The sequence below is a fragment of the Tachypleus tridentatus genome, chromosome 8 (genome assembly GCF_004210375.1).
Source record: "Tachypleus tridentatus isolate NWPU-2018 chromosome 8, ASM421037v1, whole genome shotgun sequence".
Lineage (NCBI taxonomy): Eukaryota > Metazoa > Arthropoda > Merostomata > Xiphosura > Limulidae > Tachypleus > Tachypleus tridentatus.
Window position 1 is genome coordinate 65,578,722 of NC_134832.1, and position 22,256 is coordinate 65,600,977.

At 29.9% G+C, this 22,256-nt stretch overlaps 1 protein-coding gene across 1 annotated transcript in view; it reads left to right on the plus strand.

Annotated features, from left to right (window-relative positions):
* LOC143223917 (uncharacterized) overlaps window positions 1-22,256 on the plus strand; it is a 139,453-nt gene that overhangs the window by 43,076 nt on the left and 74,121 nt on the right. Inside the window, exons 17-24 of the mRNA XM_076452391.1 lie at window positions 252-333; window positions 2,279-2,384; window positions 2,779-3,001; window positions 4,280-4,516; window positions 7,835-7,950; window positions 8,645-8,735; window positions 11,298-11,372; window positions 17,199-17,301. Of these exons, the coding sequence (XP_076308506.1) occupies window positions 252-333; window positions 2,279-2,384; window positions 2,779-3,001; window positions 4,280-4,516; window positions 7,835-7,950; window positions 8,645-8,735; window positions 11,298-11,372; window positions 17,199-17,301 (1,033 nt within the window). The remainder of the gene's footprint in view (window positions 1-251; window positions 334-2,278; window positions 2,385-2,778; window positions 3,002-4,279; window positions 4,517-7,834; window positions 7,951-8,644; window positions 8,736-11,297; window positions 11,373-17,198; window positions 17,302-22,256) is intronic.

Genomic DNA, 22,256 nt, shown 5'->3' on the forward strand with positions numbered 1-22,256 from the left:
AAAAACAATAATAACAACAGAAATATTGCAAATATCAGTTTTCTAAATAGAACAGTGATAATTTTGTATGATCATTTATAATTTTATATGGAATATCTAATTTAAAGTAAGCAATTTCTGTGCTGAACTAAATTGCAAACTATGCTTTGAAACATTAACATTGGTACTATAATGTTTTTTTCCTCTCAGAAACTTATGCAAAAATGAAGATTTTTAATAAAGATGTTAATTATTTTTTATTCATTTTGAAGGATGCTGGTTTAGTGGTGATGACAGATCTATCTTTAGAAACTAAGCCTTGTATTAGTTTTGACAAAGTTTCATATCCTACTGGTATGTAAAAAAGTATTTATTTATAAACATGTTTTGTTGAAGGTGTAAAATAATATATGTTATATATTCACTTTGTCATAAGCATATGTGGAAATGAAATATAATAGCTCAAAGCAGATTGGGGTATAATGTGCTTAAATGACCATTAAAAATATGTTAGGAAAAGAAAAATTCTGCTTTTGCTCAAAAATTAGTTGACATCTCATTAACACAGCAAAAATAAAGGAGCTTGACATGACTCACATTGCATTATATTAGTTATATGCTGTAAACTGAACTTGCACTGAGATTGGCTCCTGATTCACTTAAGAATCATCACTAAGTTATGCTGAATAAATTCTGACACAGAATGTAAATTCAGTTTTACAGAACAGAAGATCAATAAAATGATGCAACGTGAATAATGCCAGACTGCTTTATTTCTCTGTGTTAATGAGAAAGCACTTACTGTTTGAGTTAAAATATAATTTTAATTTTTTGTTTGCTCATGGATTTCATGTATTTCTATGTGTTTCACCAACTAAAGATACATAAGTAACTATTATTTTTCAACTAGATTTTTAAAGAATATAATTTATACAAGTATTAAGATATCACATTATCAAATAGTTAGGATTATCTTTAAGAATGACAACATGTGAGAAAGAACTGAAAACAGCAGTGACATTGTATGACATCCTTGTTAATAGATGAGCAACGTGACCTGAGTGTTTGGTATGAAAATGCTTTGACTTTTAATCATTGATGTTTTTTTTCTGACCACTAACATAGCATGCTATCAATAACAAATATTTTTTTTACAATTAAAAAGAAGTACATAACTACATAACTGTCTTAGCTAAGTAGGTGCTGACTGAATTCATTACTTCATGCAGTTAGTGTTACTATTAATATATATCATAAAATGTGAGAGATAATGAATAAATTCACTTGCTTTGTTACTAGGTCTGCAGTTTTCAAGCACACAATCTTGCATTTCGTACTGCACTTGGTCTGATTACTTTTTGAAAGGTTGCTTTGCTTAGCAGTGAATAATGGTAAAATACAGGTTATTTTGAAAAAGCATTTTAACACTCCTACGAAAAGTGGGGCCTAATAGGCCCCAGAGCAACTTGAAAGGTTATTAATATTAGGCTAATAAATTTGTATTTAAATACATTCATTTCATCAAATGAAATGGCAATTTCATTTAAATACAAATTTATTAGCCTAATATTAATAACCTTTCAAGTTGCTCTGGGGCCTATTAGGCCCCACTTTTCGTAGGAGTGTTAAAGCAAACTGTGCATTTTTAACAATCAAACTTTGCAAATGTCTGCCACTTAACCTTCCTCTTTACATTTTCACAATTATAAAAAATAGTATGGCACCAATTGTTTTCTTATTGTTTGACTGAGATTGGGGGTGCTGAAAATTTTGAAGTTTTCTAGAAAATGTACCATGGCTCTACAATCAGAAGTAGGCATAGTTAATTAATGAAAATTTTGCTGATCTATTCTAGAAGCACATAATATTTAGAATAAAGCAAAATATATAATTTTTAAATCTGCATAATGAGCAAACTATGTAAACAGCAAAAACTATAGAATTTTTCTTTTTTTTTTCCTTCTATATTTTCATTACAACACTATATTTAGTTTTATACTGTATATTATACATTGTGCAAAACTCTTTATATTCCATCTTCACCAGTTAATTAATTCTCTACTGCATGTAAGTGTATTGTTAGTAAAATCAAAAGGCTTTTTGAATTATTTATGGTGTCATGTTTCTGTCTTTAAGAATGTTTAAAACATTCTCAAAGTGATTAAGTTCATAAATTATTACTTTTTATGAATTTATTTAGCAAAGTACAATAAAGTGACAGTAATCAATTCTCTGGATGACAAAAAAGCTTTGATCATGTGTAGATGTTATTTCATTTACTTACACTTATAAATTTCAGCTGTTGCTGCTAAAGGAAATAGTTATTACAATGGACTTAAACCAACTACAATAAACCTAAATATGCACTTTATCAAAACTCTGTTGTGGGATTTAGTACAAGTAAAGTAAGTAGCTTGCTAAAATATTTTTGAATGATCAGTTATTTATTTGTCATGTCAATGAAATGGTTTTTTTTTTTCATGGAATAGGCTGTATAGTATTTTAAATGTGAGAAATATAAGGTTGTTTTTTTGAGTTACATTTGTTCAATGTTAGAAGTTAAGGTGTAAAAAATATTAATAGTTTTTATTGTTTACTCTGTTTAACTTTATTTCTGTATAATCATGTTAAGGCCATAATATTTTGATGTGTATGAGCATGTCTGTTCTGAAACATCAACAAAGAGTGTTGATTATAAAATAGTTGCTAAATATGTACATATGTGCTTATCATTCATAAGTGTTATATTCTCAGAGAAGATACCATTAGTAATTGTTATAAAAATTTCATTTCATATAGTGGGAAGACTGAAATTCAGCATAATATTCCTAAAGAAACAACTAAGTGGAGTGCAATTACTATCTGTTTGAGTGATATTTCTGGCATTGGAATTAGTGAATTAGTGGATGCTGAAGTTCACAAGCCATTTTATCTGGGACTTACTACTCCATACTCCATAGTTAGTGGTGAAAGTGTAGAGCTGAAGACAATGGTGTATAATTACTTATCAGAATGCCTTCCTGTAAGTTATTTATTGTTAGTACAGTATTTATTAGTTAATTAACTTTCTTATATCAATAACTAAGTAATAAATATAGACAAAAATATTAGAAGAAGCAAACACTTTGAAATATATCCTGTTGTTATCCTGATTTGAATTCAAATTCAGGCCCAAAATGCACATGTAAGTTTAATATCTCTATCATTATGGCACACATTAGATATTATTGAACAAACCAGTAATTTGAATTTGAGTCACTATTAAAAATTGTATTTAAAAAAATACTTGTGGTGAAAAGCTCAGTTGATTCTCCACAATGTTTGTTTTATAAATTTTATTAGAAACTTATTTTTAAAAGAAATTTTTGAATATTAACTTACACTAAAGTTTTTCTTTTAATCATTTAATTAATTTAAACAACTTAATTATCCCCTCAGTAAGCAAATGCTACTATGTTTATTTTAGCACTGAAATAATTAAGCACTTACACTTCTTTGACATGAGTATATAACTACTACTGGATCAAAATCAAATTGTTTTGCTGAACTTACTTGAACTGTACATAAAAATACATGCCTGTCTTTACAGTAATGTGTGAAAGACATTAAAATAGCAGAGGATCATCGAGAAAAATGGCTTTTTGCAAACATTGTAAGGCAAGAATTTGTTTTTGAGGAGGTGTTATTGAAAACTATAGTACACATATGGTAATGAGGCACGTGTTTTAGTAGTTGTGGACTTTTTTGTGACTAGAGAAAAGAGAACTTTAGGGACATAAAAGCAGAAAGACTTGGGCTTGAGTTCACACAACCACATTCTTGTGTTCATTACTATTTTCATAACATGGTCTCTGATGTTTGTTACACTTATATCATTGTATAATTACTTATATATTGTTCTTAAGTTTGCAAAATTAAATTTCATTTGTTATGCAGAAAAAGTCTGTTCACAAATGCTAGTTTCACATGTAATGTGTAATGTGGTGTTATTGATCCATTTTCTTAATGACTGGCATTGTTAAATAAACTCATTTATGAAGTGAACTTACTGAGGGAATTATAAGAGTTTCTGAAACTTAATGGTTTGTTGAATGCCAAATGTAATTTAGATTAATTTGTAACTTCTGATGATGAGAATATTTTAATAAAATATTATATAATAGTTGTTTTGGTACTCAATCAGATTTAGTTGAACATCTCCACTGTACAAAACTAATCAAGGTATAGCACCACAGTTACATCAGATATACTTATCTAATGTGGTATTTCTAAATATTACAATTTTCTTTTTGTAATTTAGTTAACATTAACAATAAAAGACTCTGAGCTGTTGAAGTCACAAGGTAAAACTACAGAGTCTATTTGTGTTTGTGGTGATGAAAGTAAGATAGTCAAATTCAAGGTGAAAAGCCAAACCTCAGGAAATGCCACTGTATCTGTGAGAGCATCGTCTAACAAAGATAAAAGTCAGTGTGATAAAACACCAGTGTCTGATAAACAGTTTGAAGACATCATTTCAAGAAGTATTCAAATTGAGGTATGTATAGAATTTTAAGTAATAATTACAATTTAGCAATTTTGTTATTTCATATTGTATATGTACAATTTTGTATAATATATTTTAGCTGCTATAAATAATTATGTAGAACTGTAATTTACAGATTCTTTTCTGTTGGAAAAATATTTGTAGCTGTTGTTTGCAATGTATTATCATCATATTGTTGTGATTATTACAGTCTTTTTAACATAAATATAAGAAAACTGTAGTTAGAAGTTATTTATTTGATGCTTTTATTGTTAACACTTGTTACTTTAGATAAGAAAAACAGCATGACATTTGGAAAACTGCCATTAATATAAATGCCATCTCTTTGTCCACACAGATGACTTCAATGGTTTTATAACATCTTTTGATAAGATAAATTATTCTGCTTTATCTCATTATTACGATACAAGTTGTGAAACTCACCTTGGAAATCGACTGCTATGTTCTTTGTGGCTAAACACACAATTATGCAGTATATCTTCACTTTTTCCACTTTAACAATTTGCTTACACTCTCTATCTGCATGCACCTATAACATGTGACAGAAAAATCTAAAAATATCTAGTTCTCTAGTAACAGGAATATTACACATAACCTAAAAAAGTTAGAAGGTTGAGATGAGAAGATGTTAATAATATTACAAAAGCCTAATATGATAGGTAAACTATATACATAACATATGGCTCGCATTGAGTTATGTAATGGAACTTGTCGTAACTGTTGTTTTTAAAATAATTAACTTTTAATACTCCTGTTATGAAAACTAAATAACAATTAAATCTTAAATCACTAAATAAAGTAAATAATAAATCTTAAACTTAACAGTTGTATACCCAACAACTGACATCACAAAGATGAAGGACATATAGAAAGTAAATAAATAAACTATATAATATTCTCTTATACAGTTCCAAGTTATTTACTTAAAAAAACATTTATTGATAACACCTAATCAAACTTTAACTATACTATATTTTGTGATCGTGACACTGTTCTCAGTTATCACATGCAAATCATATTCTAGACAAAATTTAAAGTAAACAATTTTTTTTATACACTATGAAGACATGATACTGATATTAAATTAATTTAAAGCTGTGCAAGCAAACTCCTTGCTGGTCCATATTTGCTATTACAGTTATGACCACTGCTTTTACATGAACACTTCCTAGAAAATCAGTTGTTTTGTGATTTAATTGTGAATACTGTCAACCATTTAAAATTATTCATTTATATATCTTTCTAAAGCAACATTTTTCTTAGTATTTTCAGCAAATTAGCTTATAATCTTTTTTTAACTACTTTCTTAATGGATATAGAATTTTGTATTTTTATATTAAGCCTAGCTATTATGCACAAATTTAGCCATATAAATACTACAACTTCTCTATCTATGGTTGTGGTTAATATCCAGATGCCTTCAGGATTTGTTCCTGACAATGATTGTCTTCACATAACACTTAGGTACACTTTAAAAGTGTAATTTAAAAACAGTGAAATATATTTAGATTGGTGTCTATATAAATGTTCATGCTTGAATAATGGTTTTTACAAGACAGTTAAATTATAGCAGTTTGAGGCACTGGATACCCACTTCAACAGTATGTATATATAAACACTGCTTGCCAAAATCTTAAGACCAATGAACATAAAGATAAAATATGCATTTTGCATTGTTAGACCCAACCACTTATTTGAGTAGAGTTTCGAAAGATGAAAGGTCTCAGTAGTGAGTTGCATGGCTGTTGCATAACTTCAAACATTCGCTTTGGCATGGTCGATATAAGTGTTTTCAGAAGGCTAGCTGGAATGCAGAATGCAGCTCAAGAAAAATAAGATGGCATATACGAGAAAAAGGTTTTAAAAATCGTAAACGTCTTCAAAGGCCACATCTCCTTCCACACCACGAAATAGCTCGGTTAAACTTTGCTGAGTAGCACCAAACATGAGATGTAGAAAAGTGGAAGAAGGTTTTGTTCTCTGATGAGAAAAAGTTTAACCTGGATGGTCCAGATGGCTTCCAACGTTACTGGCACAATAAGGATATCCCACTGGAGACATTTTCAACATGACACTGTGGAGGAGGCTCCATCATGATCTGGGGTGCTTTCTCCTTCCATGGAACAATGGAGCTTCAGGTTATACAGGGGCATCAAACAGCAGCTGGCTACATTGGCATGTTGGAGAGAGCATCATTATTGACTGAAGGCCCTCGCTTGTGTGGAAATGACTGGATCTTTCAGCAGGACAATGCTACAATCCACAATGCCTGCAGGACAAAGGACTTTTTCATGGAGAATAATGTGATTCTTTTGGACCATATAGCATGTGCACCCAAACTGAACACCACTGAACTGTTTGGGGGTGGATGGCAAGGGAAGTCTAGAGGAATGGACGTCAGTTCCAAACAGTGCATGATCTTTGTGAAGTCATCTTCACCACTTGAAATAACATTCCATCCAGATTCCTGCAAATGCTTATATCGACCATGCCAAAGCAAATGTTTGCAGTTATTCACAATGACAGTCGTGCAACTCACTACTGAGACCTCTTGTTGGGCATTTCCTACCCTGTTTTGGACTTCTTTTTGGTATGGTTTTCAACTTTTGACCAGCTAGTATTTAGGCTAATTTTGTAGTGTTCATAATTTCCCTATTAAATACTAAAAAGGTTTTTTATTTTTAGTTTCCCTTTTGTTATTGTCATCTTTTGAAGCTCTACTCAAATAAGTGGTTGAGTCTAACAATGCAAAATGCATATTTTTGCTTTATGTTTTTTGGCCTTAAGATTTTGGCCAGCAGTGTATTTATACATTTACTTTTATTTATTTTACATTTTTACTAAGCTGTTTTCCACCACTGAGTTGAAGTTGGAAGATTTTATAAATGCTAAACAAACTTTATGATGGATGTATTAAGGAAGAGACATCAGTGCTTTAATTCATGCAGTTCTTAAAAATAACATATTATAAAAGATGTTGAGTCAGGTTACAAAATGTGCAGTGTAGCTATAAAGAAATTTCTTCTTTTTATGCAAACAAAGTTTACAATGATTTCGATAATTCATTTTGATGCAGTAGATAATAAATTTCTATGTCATTATAACAAATATTGGAAATATGTTTATTGTGACTATTATAGTGTACAGTACATGAATGTGGAATAAATTTTAAATTAAAATAAATATATAATATTGTAAATCAGAAATTTACTCATAGGTAACACAGTTTTTTTAATTGGTATCATTTGTTTTTGTTTTTCAATCCTTTAGATGGCTATGTAAAAAAATGTAATTTATTTTTTATCTTAGACTAACGACAAATCTGACACCATTGCTAAACCTGTACATAGCTTCAACATTAAGATTTCTGGTGTTGACATTGGTTTAGAACATTGTGAAAGACGTCGTTTAACACTATGCTTGAGGTTAGTAGTATAATCTAAAGTTCATAATGTATTTATTTTTATACTTAAGTATTTTAAGCTATATAAAAACGTTTTCTACTCTGTTGATATATGTTTGTTTGTTTTCCTTATAGCAAAGTGACATCGGGCTATCTGCTGAGCCCACTGAGGGGAAATCGAACCCCTAATTCTACCGTTGTTAATCTGTAGACTTACCACTGTACTAGCAGGGGGGGTGACATATGTTTGTATAAATTCATAAAATAGTTTTATAAAGTTATTCATTTTTATTGCTCTTTTTAAATGCTGTGTTTTGGTGGTGAAACTAATATGACATTATTTAACCTATAAGTTAGAAAAAACTTTTGTTTCATTCTATTTATAGATTTCAGGATTATTTTATATTTAGTTTATTTTTATGTACAATTTACACAATAAAATATTTTTCTTGTAAAAATATAATGGTGAATCATTCACTTTGAAAGTGTAAGAAACAGAAAGTTTTATTTGATTTATTTTTAGATAGAATATTTTATAACAAACAGACATGTGAATTCTGCTTCTTCCAAGTAACTTACTGCTTTTTTTATTACTTAATTGTATTTCTTGTGTGGCTCAAGAGAAATGATGCATTTAAATACTTTCAATGCTCTTAATGTTTATTTTTATTTCATTAAAAATATTTACTAACAATTGATTTAAAACATGTTTGTAGCCGTACGAATACCAGTGCTTCTTCATCTATGGTTGTGGCTGATATCAAGATGCCTTCAGGATTTGTTCCTGACTACCAGAGTTTAAATGAGGTATTTTCTAAATAAACATTTGAATTCATGTATTATTATTGTTATAATTTCTTATTTAAAAACACCAAAATGCAATGACATTTGAACAAATTACATGGGAAATAACTTCCATAAACCTAAAGTGATAATTTACACTAGTGATATTTCATTTCCCTATTTATCAGTAACCTGAGCATTTAGAGAATATCTATAGATTAAGTCATTACACTAAACCATATTATATGTGTGTCTTACATTCATAGTTTGTAACTCAGTATAAATATTTTTGTTTCACAAAATACCATAACTAATTGCTGATGTCAGTAACTAGATCAGTATATGCTCCATCAAAGTTTATACTGTTATAAACTTGTATAACGGTTTTTACAGGACAGATAATTTGAGGGGTGGAATATTCACACCAAGATTTTGCAAAATGCTCAAGACGTTTTTAACTTAAGACTTGCAGTGGTTGTGTGATATTGAATACATTTTAGAGCTTTACTATACGTTATAAATCATGAGCTCTCAAAAGCAACATAGCTTTTATAGTAATATCGGATAAAATATGTATAATCTAATTCCATTCAAAACTGAGACTAGATTTCAATATCTAGTTTCACTGTTTTCTCTGTGGGAGGGGCAATAAACCATGGAAGTTACCTTATGATATAATACATACCTCCTTTCACACAATAGTTTTTTGTTTTTTTTTCCATTGACTTCTAATGCACTGAAAAGAAATTTGATCCCTTGGTGCACTAGCCTATATATCTCACAAGTTCAAGCTGCTCATGTAGTATTGACATAGAGCATGTGACAATTCTCTATCAAATGGAACATGACACACTGTCTTAGAGCATCTGACTCCCTCTGTACTACTTTATTTAAATATCACTTTTGTGAGTGGCACAGTATGAGTGAGATGTGTTTTTTGCTCGTGTTCAGTTTTCTGTAACTTTTGTTTATTCTGCTATTTCAAATTTTGTTCATATTTGTTTTTTGTATGGATGTTTTTTTACTTTACAATTTTTTTGCATTTGAATTTGTTACTACCTTTAATTACTATTTTCTCACAGTTTATTGTGGATAAAGTAATTGAAGTTTACCATGATTACTATCATGGCTCCAAATGTTACTGGTGACACAAACTACTGTTACCCAGGCCTTTGGATCAGTATAGTGAGATAAGGAGGTGAAAACTTTGGTTTGTCAGGAGTTTAGTTCTTGCATGTGGTCTGGTCTTCTTCTTCACAATGGCAAATGCTTCTTCAAGCATATGAGTATGTTAAGGATAAGGACAAGTTAGACAGCCTTTTTATCTTTTCTTACATTTGCCATACTGTCACATCCTACACCTTTAGAGGTGATTCATCCTTGTTTCCCATTCCTCCGGTTAATTACACAGGGTTTTCATATTTTTCTCCTGTGTTCTATAATGCATCTTCTTCCTTATTATATGAGATCGTTAATTCACCTGCTTTTTAATATACATGAAAAGCAGTTTTTATCTCAGTTAAGTTTTGGGGTTAATTTGCCTTTATCCTGTTAGGTTTCTGATCAATTCTCTACAGTTTTTTTTTTTTTATATTTCTAATAATTATTTATACTTCTACCCATCTGGGATTTTAATCCTAAGTGTTCTTTATCACTTTCACAGACACAGTTTTCTAGGTTTTGTCTTATACCTCTGAAACATTGCAACTTTTGTCCAAAGCTTTCTGTTATTCTTCCAGTGATTTTTTTTAGATTATTTCTGTGACCTGCTTTGGCAAGGATCTCTTCATTGGCCCTTTCCCTAATTATCTGGCTGAGTTGTTGTTGGGACTTTGCTTGGGAGAGAGACACTGTTTGTGGGGGTTTGTCTTCCATCAGAGACTTCAAGGTGTGTCACCATTTTTGGGCCATCATTTGGGATGTAAAAGCTAATACATAAATGCATTAGAGAACATTAGAAGATTGAGAAAAAGCTATTGTATGAGAGAAGGTAAGTATCTATCATAAATCTAATTTCAATGGAAGAAAATGATAACTTTTTGAAGTTTAAACAACTTTGCAGAAAGTTGACTGAAAAACTTTATTTCAATACTTCTGTTCTATTTAGTCCTGCCGACCCGGATGTTATGTATATGATAAAAGCTGTAAGATATGAAGGAGAAACTAATAATAAAAAGTTATTGATTTATATTCTTTGTAAAAATACTTTTTTTAGTCCTTGATATTGAAAACCATGTTACAAGTGCTTGAGCACACATGTTCTCATTTTGATTTTTTTATTGTTGTTGTTTGTTTTGTTTGAGAAGTTATATTCTAATTATTAATGCATGTCTGTAAGCAAGAATTTTGGAGCTTACACAATACAATTAAGAAAATATGTATTTCAAGTGATTTCATGCTCTTTATCACTAAACAAAGATTTATCATTATGTAATTTTGTACCATGATTGTAAAGAATGTACAAATCAAAACTGTTTTAAAATTGAATAAGTACCATGTTTTAATTTTATACAGATGCCTAATTTTTAATAGTTTTCAAATACTAAGGTTACAGAGGTTCATCTGATAGGTTTCATTTTATTACAGCTGGTTGTTAAGAGGGATTCGTCTGTCTACACTTTTAAAGAAAAAAATAATCATGTGGAACTATTATTAGGAGAGGTAAGCTAAAACACTCATTAAAATCAAATATTAATAGATATCTATCTATTCTATCAACTGAATTTTTTGATATATTTAAAACTTTTTTAAAGACAATAGATTTGGGTAACTTTTTTATTTTAGCTTTTTATATAAAGTAAGCTCCTAATGATTACATACAAAAAATTATTTGTTAGTTTGAGAAATTCCAAATAAATGCAAAATGTATTCTAAGTAATTCAAATCAACTAAAACTTTTCTTTTGTCTGAAAGACTTATTTAGTGCTTCATGAATGTGTAAATGTATCAGGAGACAGTTAAAACAAATTATGTATATGTGTAGTTACGACCACATATCACAGAATTAACAATTCATTAAAAGAGTAATTTACAATATCAAAAATATAGAAGTTGATGGCAGTTTCACAATGATTTCTAACTCAAGGAAGCTTTCATAAGAGTCTAGTGGATGGAGTGAGATTTCATATTACAAAACATACATTTTATTTAATGTTTAACTTTCTAAAAGAAAAATTTTACAACTCCATATTGGTGGAAATTTTTCTGATTAATTTATTCATCCATTTAAATAATTCTCTCATTTAATTAATTTAATTACCCCCACTTTCAGTTTAACCATCTCATTTCTTGAACTTAAGATTTTAGTTCTTATATCTTTATTCCTTAAACATTTATATACAGAGAGATTATTTATGGTAAAACTGAACCTTAAACCAAGCAAACGTTTAGGGCATTGAATGTTCCTCAAACATTAAGGCTAACTTTTGACTAACTTCTTACTGCTGTCTGGTGCAAACTAACCAGCTTGATTAAGAAAAAATGTAAGCTAAACCTTTTCGTTCTCAAAAGGCACACGAAACCAGTGCTTAAGCACAAGCTCCAGTTTCCTGCAGCACAAGCAGATAGGAATGGTACATGACACATTTACCCATTATAAAATTGATTATACTGAAGAAATTAGGATGAAGTATATTGTCCAGGGATACCACAAAATAATGTGGGAAAGCTTGACTGTAATTATGAGTCTACAGAACTAAACACTATGATTCTTATTTCAGAAACAATTATTGTATTCTTATTCTTGCCATAATAATTCTTGGTAATTACCAAGTTAGAATGGTTCTCTCGGGTGTGGGATAATGCACAATGTTGCTAGTAAGTATCCCACAAGTAACTCATTATAGTTTCCATGCAGTTGTTCCCTCCATGGGATCAGATATCACCCTTATTCATTGAATGCTTAGAGCTACACGCATTGTTTAATCAACTTTTGAAGCTTAATGATTCATTAAACTCCATTTGCGAGAATAAAGTCAGTTCATCTTTATAATGTATTTCCATAACCCACTTTCAGATTATTGAGTGCTTTCTTTCCTAAGACTTGCAATATTGTTTAATGTGTCCACTGGTTCTTGTGACATTAGCAATATTTTATATTGTGTACTGAATTCTATGTGCAAGTGTTTATTATTACATGTTGTTACTGTTATCTCTTTCAGTCTGCTTCTTGTAATAATTAATAGTTTACTAATTACACACTGGATTTTGATCTATAGCACATCTGTCAATCATAGGATCTCAAGTTACTCTAGAGAATATAACACATGCACTTTACTAAAATTTTAACAGAATGAATTGTCTTATACATGGCATACAATTTTTATCACAGATATTAACCATCTAATAAACATACTAACCTCAAACTTCATTTTGCTTTTACACATTTTACTATTGCATTTTTCTTTACAAGTATCATGGAATATCCTAAGTTTATCTTTAGTCAGTATCCAATAATCTTAATTTTTAGTATGTCCTAGCTCTTTAAACATCTTTTCCAATCAAGTATGTTGCAGTTTTTGATGCAGCCACTTTATTTAATACAATCCACCTCAACGTTCTTCTACGATGATATAGTATATAGTCATTTGTTTATGGAAGATAATGTGAAATCAATTATGGAAAACTTCTGTTGGTTCTTCCTCTCACTTGCTTTATTTTAGTTATTCATGATTGTGTTAACTATCTCATTCAGTTTCTGTCTATTTGTATCCTATGTTGAATTTTATCTTCACAATCTTCTTGTTTCTCAGTTATAGAATATATCAAATAGTCTATCATGAACATGAATATTTTTCCCTTTAGTCCATCCCTTTGCTTTCATTATCTCCTTGCATGTATGTTGGAGATAAGTGGATGAATATTTTATTTAAAAATTTAGCCATTAATTTTTCAATAACTTTTGTGTATAAATAATTAGATAACTGCATTATTTATTTATCCTTTGTTCAATTTTGTTTTGATCTAACTTAAAAGTTGCATCTTGATAAGTTTAATATTGATTTTGATTTCTTAAAGTCGGTAATGTGAACAACTTCAGTAACTTCTGAATCAATGTTATTTTTTTTTATTTCTCCCCATATCACCATGTATCCTCATCTTCAGACTTGATGATTTACTCAAAATTGATGTGGTATGCTTACTAAAATTATTAATAAGCATAGTTTAGTATTGATTTTTGTCAGATTCAGGAACTAGTCAGTTTATTTTCTTGTAACTTTCTGGATTTGTTTTAATAAATTTCTTTCTTGAGATAAATACTGTGTTTCTTTTAGTACGGTTATAAGTTTTTGTTCAATCTCCTGATCCCTTATCATGTAACTGTATCACATGTTTTAGTGAATTGTTTATAGTTAATTATGTCTATTAGATGTAAAATCTCTTTTGGTATATGTATTTGGACACCCACTTTCTTATTTAGTTCTTTTTTAGTGTCAAATTTAACAATATTAAGCAGAAACTTCAGAATACTAATATTGATCAGTCTTTTTCATAAAATGTTGTCTTAGTCAACCTAACATTTCTGAGTCAGTTTGAAATTTTCTAATAATCCTGCTTGTGTTGCTTTCAGTAATTGAATACCTTGGCTCATGTGTAACTGTGTGTGTATGTCTAAAATTTGAACTTGTATCCTAGTTCAATGAAAATATAAGATACTTTACTTTCTATTTCTGGCAAGGTATTAGTTAGGAATACTGTGGAAGTGATATGTATATTACAATTTTACACTTATCTTTTGATAATAGAGACTTTTTTCTTCAATGAATACTACACTTTATTTTTTATGAGGCAAGTACTTGTATTCTCTCTATTGACAATAGATTATGGTTAAGATTTAAATATAATTTTTAATTTCATTCATGCAAAACAGAAGTTATTACTTGGTTAGTACCTGCAATTACACTTCGTTATCAAATGTACTTTATCACTCATCAAGTAAATCCAACATTTTATTAAATACTCCACAAGTTATTATTGTATTACTCTTTTCTTGTACTTAGTCGGTTTCATTTTGCACTCCTATTTTGTTTAAATACTTTGTGGATACCACAATTTGTCTGAGCTTCCTAGTTGGTGGATCGTATATCCTCTATGATCAGGCACTCGGCAATATAATCTCAGTTAATAGCCTTGGGTCCTTCTATTATGTGTTGGGAGTATCACAACAGTCTCTTCGTCTTTTTTTCTTGCTGAATTTTGTATGTCTTCATTGATCATCTCATTTACATAGCTCTGTAGTGCACAGTTATCAATGCCTGTACTCTTAGTGCAAGCCTGGCTTGTGTCTAATGTAAAAAATTTCAACTTTAATGATCCCATCATCCTCTGGTGGTATATTTAGAATTTTAATACCAATCACTTTGATATATTCATCCTGTAACAAAAGAATGTGAAGTGTTTCAAACAGGAGTATCATTTCAAACTTTAGTATGTGTATATGTGTATGTGTGCAGGTACATGTGTGTGTGTGGAGATTCACGAGAGTTAAGCTCCTGGTCTGTCTTCAGTTTTAACAGAATATTCAGTGTATTTTCAAAGTATTTGTTCTAATTATTTCTTTGCAAGTTGTAAATCTCTTAACTTTATGTTTTAACATATGACATCTGGAAGGTTCAGTACATAAAACTGAAGGCATTATGTTAAACTGATGCTTTCTTGAAGGAAATATAAATGCAGTTTTCTGTTTGTCTCTATCTTCCATCTTCACTGGCTAATAACCAGTTTGTAAATTCATAGAGAAAAACTATTTACTCTCGCCTAACTTGTCTAAGGTCTTTTGCATAATAGAAAACAAAACATGTCCTCAACCACTATTTTTTTAATTCTTTTAAAATTTTCACAGATATTGAATTTTACATTCTATGTAGGAACTTAAACTACTGGTGCTGCACAAATACTGCTGCTTTTCTGTATAATTTCTTGCTCAAACACATCTTTTATTTTACACATGCTTTTAATTATGTGTTTCTCTGTCATTCTATGGGGTATTTATAATTATATTATGTTTTAGTAATACTTCATGTTTTACCTTATTTGTACAACTTTAGAATTATTTGTTTCATCGACAGCTAAGGGTATGCCCTCTAATTTTTGACCTAGTAGAAAACTACTCATTTAAATGGAAAATTGAGACTTGTCTATGACTATTGTGGAAAGTTCCTGCTTCGGTTTTTGAATTCAATAGTCATGGTTAGCATAGCAAATAAGGTGTATCCCAAATTCAAATATGTATAAAAACTTCATCTTTTAGTGATAGGCTTGACACAGCTGGTTAAGGCACTTAAATTGCACTCTGCAGTCATAAATTTGAACCCCATCATTAAACATGGTCACCATTTCAGCTGTGAGGCATTATAATGTGACCATCAGTCTAACTGTTCATTGGTAAAAAGTAGCCCAAGAGTTGGTAGTGGCTGGTCTGGACTAGTTGCCTTCCTTCTAGTTTGTCATTTCAAAATTAGGGATGACTTATATATGTAGCCTTTGAGTAGCTTTCCCATATTTTTAGACAGATAGAAGTAAAGTCAACATGTTTCTCTTTTGCTATAATACAAAAATATAAAGTAACAGGATCAATAAAAGCTGTTGTAAAGGTTTACAATAAAAATAGAAAGGATTTAATTAGTTTTTATTGTTAGGAATTTCATTTGAATGCTTGTTTTTGTTTAGATGAAATTCAGCAAACAAACAAGTAAATTTTCTGTTGAGCTTACTAGTCTTTGCTTATGTTTATAATGTATATCTACAAATATAAAGATCAAATTTTACTTTATGTACACATTTTATTCATACCTCTTATATTTTCCTGTACTGGAGTTACTTCCTCTCTGCTGATAATATGACCTGTTATTAAATGTTTAGGTTTCTATATTTTATTTTAATTTATATTCAATGCTTTTACAGATACAGTTTTTAAGTACATGATAATTTATATGCTTGATTTATCAGTTCAATTAATGTTTCTTCATTTTGTGTGAAGCCCTCTGGTTTAGCTTCATTGCTATAGTAAACTAGCTTCTTTCAGTTTTCTTTGTAGCTCTTACTAGCCTTTCAGGTACATGTTCTAACAGATTCTCCTGTTGGGATTCTCTTTTACTGATTCCAGGTGTAGCTTGAAAGAACCTGTAGTATTTTCTACCCTATGTAGTGTTCACTACTTTTATTTGACCTCTCATAATTTTATTTCTATACACTGTATTATTTAAAATTATTAATTCTGTGCTTATTTTAATTCCCTTTGAACTAGGCTTACTGTTTCTCTTTTAACCATCACTATTCTTATTCTTATTTTTCTTATGCCACTTAGATCCACTGCCATTCTTGGTTGTTCTGTGCTATGTGTATAAATATGTGGAGCTTTATTACTGTTATGTTTTGGCTTCTCATCTCTAGCCCTACTAAATGTATATTCAACTAATAAGTTAAAAGTGAGACTTAAAAAAAAGTAGGTGGTTTTAGCTAACTGGTTTTTTTGATGTTTTCAAACAGATAAAAGCAAGGTCAACGTGTTTCTCTTTTGCTATAATACAAGAAATTAAAGTAACAGATTTGAAAGAAGCTATTGTAAAGATTTACAATGAAAATGAAAAAGGTAGGATTTAATTTATTTTTATAGTTATGAATTTAATCTGAATGCACTTTTTGTTTACATGATTTCTTTCTATTATATCTATCAATAGATAGATCTACAAGATGCTAACCATAGAGCTTCAAGATTATATATAAATAAAGTAGTTGTTTATTATGTTAGAATGTGAGTTGTAGAAGACTCAGAAAATAAGTAACAGAAAGCATGACATTTTCCTTTATCAAAATAGAACATTTGGATAAATAATAAATTGTGCTGCATAAAGGTATATCATAACATTGAAGTAATAAATCAGTTTCACGTACACCTATCTCTTTAATGTGCAGATTTTGAAATTATTTCAAAAACATTCCTAGAAGACAACATTAAATTTATTGTATTTTTAATTACATTTTGGATTTTATTTTGGATTTTTCTCATATACAAAAAAAATTATCAGAGGTCTTTCAAGTTCTACTTGGAAATAAAATCAAAATTACCTTAATTCATACAAAAATTGTATGTGATGTATTCAGGAAAAAGTAAATTAATTATAGAGCAATGGGATAGGTTCATTTAATAATAAGTGATTAGGTCAAGATACTTATTATGAAGTAATACTATATCTCTGAATTATAAGAATTGGTAAAATAAAGAAACTGGACATCAAGTGAAAAATGAAATGAATAATCTTTATGTCACATGTAAGATACAAAATAAGTGTGTTTGGATGCTTTTATGTGGGACAATCTCATCAATTTGAATTCTGCTTCTCAATCTAAATCCATACATCAGCCTGAGTAATTCCAGTGTTCCTTAGTTTGAAAGATACATCATTTTTATCCAGAGTGACTAGTGCTACCTATGTAACTGATTAATTTCATTCAAACCCAGGTGAGCTTGTAACCTTCAGATATACACCTGAACCACCATTTGGGAAATTGTTGACATAACATCAAGTATCATCTACTAAAGAATAACAAGAAATATAGATAGTTAAAATAAAATAAAATTAATAGTTTTCTCAATCATGTGTTATGTGAAAACCTGCACATATACACAATAAATGATAATTTCAGAATAAATATCAGGCTTGTTCTCAAGCTGACAATTGATTTTAGCTTAATATTAATAAATTTTAACTATGCACTCTTTTCAGGAAGTGTGTTAACTTCCTCTTACCCCTAAAAACACTTACATGCAATATAGACATCACAATCTTCAAGCAAAGAAATACAATTTTTAATCTAAATTTGACCACAAATACCCTATGACAATGAATAAAATACCTAATAAAAACCACACAGTGCTCAAACCAGTGCTTGAACTTCTCAGCTTGAATGCTGTTCAATATTAAAAAGAATTTCGTTGCCATTGAGGTGTTCTCCAGCAGATGTGTTATTTAGAAGTTAGAGAATTTTGTGTCTCATTGTACTTGGAACCACTAGCTTTAACAAAGCTAGTAGGCCATTGCTGTGTTTTACAACACACCTTACTGCACTCATAATTGCTCATACAAATGCTATAGGTTGCCTTTAGTTGCCCTTCTCAGGCCTCCTGAAGTGCTAATCATTGCACCATCCACTTGTTACATACACACAACTTTTTTATGTAAGTTTAATATAAGAGTTATGATTTAGATACTTATAAAGAGTGAATGTTAAATTTAGTATTTTTACAAGAGATAATTTATTGCATGTTTACTTCTGCAACTGTTTTCAAATCAGTTGCTCTATAGTTACAATTGTTGTGAATTGTAAATCAAACCTTCTGAATGTTTCTCGTTGCTTTAAGTGAGTATTGTTACATCACACCATCTTGAGGTTTGTAGAAAGTGCTTAGACTCAGTCAGGCAATGTATATAGACACCAAGTTAGGCGACCAAGTAAGTACAAGCAAAATCAGTTATTGAAAGTGAAAGTGAAGTTAGACTGCATGTCAGTTTAGCCATGTGATTTCTAATGTATTGTATTGTAATAATAAAAATAGAAGAGAATAATATGTTTTATCAAAAAATGGTGTTCTAAAATAATTGAGCTTGTCTGTTTGGACTTTTGCAATTAAGAGACAATTACTTAAAGCTCTGGATACAACTGTGATACTTTTTTCTCTATCTGAAATGTGCATTTGCCTTATTGAGAGCCAATGTGTGGAATGAAATTTTGGAGAAGTTGGCCACATGTGATTTAAAATCAAGGAAATTGTGGAATTTTCACTTGGTCAGTGATGGATCTAGCTATTTTGGGGCCTTAGACACAATTTCAAGTTTGGGCCCCTAATAATAGCATTACTGATGATATAATCATTTAGATAATTCATAATGGTGGGAATTAGTAAATAATAAATGTGTTACATATATAAACTCAAACAAATTATTAAATACCTATCTCATATAAAACATTCCTGACTTTGCTGAAAATGTGTCAATAATTTCTTCATATATAACCTTCTAGCTATACCATAACTAATGAGAAGAGTTAACATAATTCTCAGCACATTTTCTATGCTTGGAAATGTTAAAACACATTTCATAGTAAATTATACATGCCACTCAGACAACAAACATTTTCTTCTATGTAGAATTTAAAAAAAATGTCCTGTTGATTCTCTTAAATGAATTAGTGTTTATATCACTCATATATAAATTAGATAAATTTTTCAGTCATTCATGTTTTTCCTTGTTTACTTTTTTTTTTTAACGTTACTGTATCTTTAAATTTTTTGTAACTAGTCAAGCAGAAGTTATAAAGAGAACACCTTGAATGAAGTGACCTTTTCCTGTTAACAATAATTCATTATTAGTATTCTCACTAAAGGATAATTTCTGTCCTTTTATGTGCTTCTTTCTTTGTAAAACATTTTTTTACCATTGATGAATAAATTACTTGCTTCATTTTCAGTGGTTCAAAATCATTTCCTATTTCAAAGAAGAATAATTTCAATGAAGCTAATAGTGTTTCTCCTTTCAAAACATTCTACCTTGGGTCTTATAATGATAGATTTTGTTATTGTAATATTTTAGATGAACATGAAATCATCAGTTTTGTTTCATAATTATAAACTCATTAGTTAAATGTGTAGCTTATATTCTGTTGTTAATTTTGCTAATTTTTGAAAGAACTTCCTTGATATTGCAGACTGTTTGGTCTTACATGCTGTTTTAATATTGTATTCTATGTGTGGAATATAATTAACCAAACTTCACTTGTCAGGGCAGAGCAGCCACAAGGTGGTAAAATGCATGTTGCAATTTGTGGTTGCAAGCTGAATTCTAGTTTCTAGTGCCATTCCTGTGCATAATGACACTGCTCATGTGTTGTATAAGCTTTCCAGTTTTTTGAAATACATTCTGGATGATAAATGTGCGTGGGCATATATAGGTATATATATACACTTAAATTTCCATAATTCATATACAGTATTTAAAAATTGGAGGCATATACAAGGTAATAATATGCAAAAGATAGGTTAATAACATTGCATGTGTTTAAAGAAGACTATTTCTAAAATAATGACAAACTCTTATCTTGAAATATATGCATGAAAATTCCTAACTAAGCATTCTAATTTTTTATAAGAAATATATGTTTTTCTAAATTTATATTTATTTTCACAATATGTACCTTATGTGCTATAATTTTAAATGGAAATTATTTTAGCTGATCCATGTAATGCATTCTTTTCTGTGATTCTTTTTTTCATGAGACACAAAAGCATTTTGATTTGTAAGTAAAATATTTTTTAGAGAATGCAGGATATTTAAAAAGCATTCCAGGAGCCAGGAGAATATTTTCGATCCCAAGATACTCCTGGTGAATCCAGGAGGGTTGGCAAAGCTAGTATTATATATAAATTATAAAAATGTAAGAATAAATTTTGAATTACTTGAATGGTAGAAATTTAATTTTTTACATTGCTCAAAGTGTACTTTTAAATTTGCTGTAGGAAATGGAAAATAAGTAGTACTAAGATGTTTCAGTTCAAGGTGTTTCATTTCATTTATCATAAATGAAAGGGTTAAGGTATAGGGATATGAACAACATTTAAATGAAATTAAATCACATTCTTTGTTGTCAAGGTATATGTATTTCTCTTTGTGTAATTAATAAAGATAAACAATATAATAAGATATGAAATGTATATTTAAATATTTTAAATTTAGAGTATGAGGCACTGCCCTTCATGTGCACCTTTTGCACTTAATGATAAATCCACCATGCCTTTGGTTACAGGCTAAGGTCAATATCACACATACGCTATTTTGGTAGGATCCACAACTCTTTTCTCAAAGGCCTGGTGGTTAGCACACTTGGATTCTTATCTGTGTATCATGGGTTTGAATTATGTCACCAAGCATGCTCATCTTTTCATCTGCAGGGAAGATTATAATGTGATGGCAAGTTCCACTATTCATTAGTAAAGAATAACCTAAAAGTTAGCAGCAAGTTTGTTAATTAGTTGCCTTCTTTCCTTCTTCAAAATTAGGAATGGCTAGAACAGGTTATTTCAGCAAATTCAGCAAAAAAAATCTTTTCTAAATCTATGATGTGATTAAGAATTACCTTTCATATGTGTGAATAGTATTTTCCTTGATTCACTTTCAAGCCAGCTTTTTTTTTTATGTGGTGTAGTTATCATTTTTGAGTTCTTAACTGCAAACTTGAATTTGTGACCAAGCCCTAATACATTGTCAACATAGGTCAGGCACTTCTTTCATTACAGCCTCTTCAGTTTGAACTGCATTAGCCTCTCAAAAGCAGTAGGCATATTACACAGCCGCCTAAACAGCTTTATATGAAACTTATGCCTCTTCCCCCATCCTAGTGGCACAATGGTCTGTCTGGGGACATACATCTAGAAGCTGAGTTTTGATATCTGCAGCTTGCAGAGCACAGCTAACCCATTTTTTAGCTTTGTTTAATTTCAAACAGACAGTGAAACTCATAAAAAACATTTGTGCTGAAAGCAGTCATAGGTAT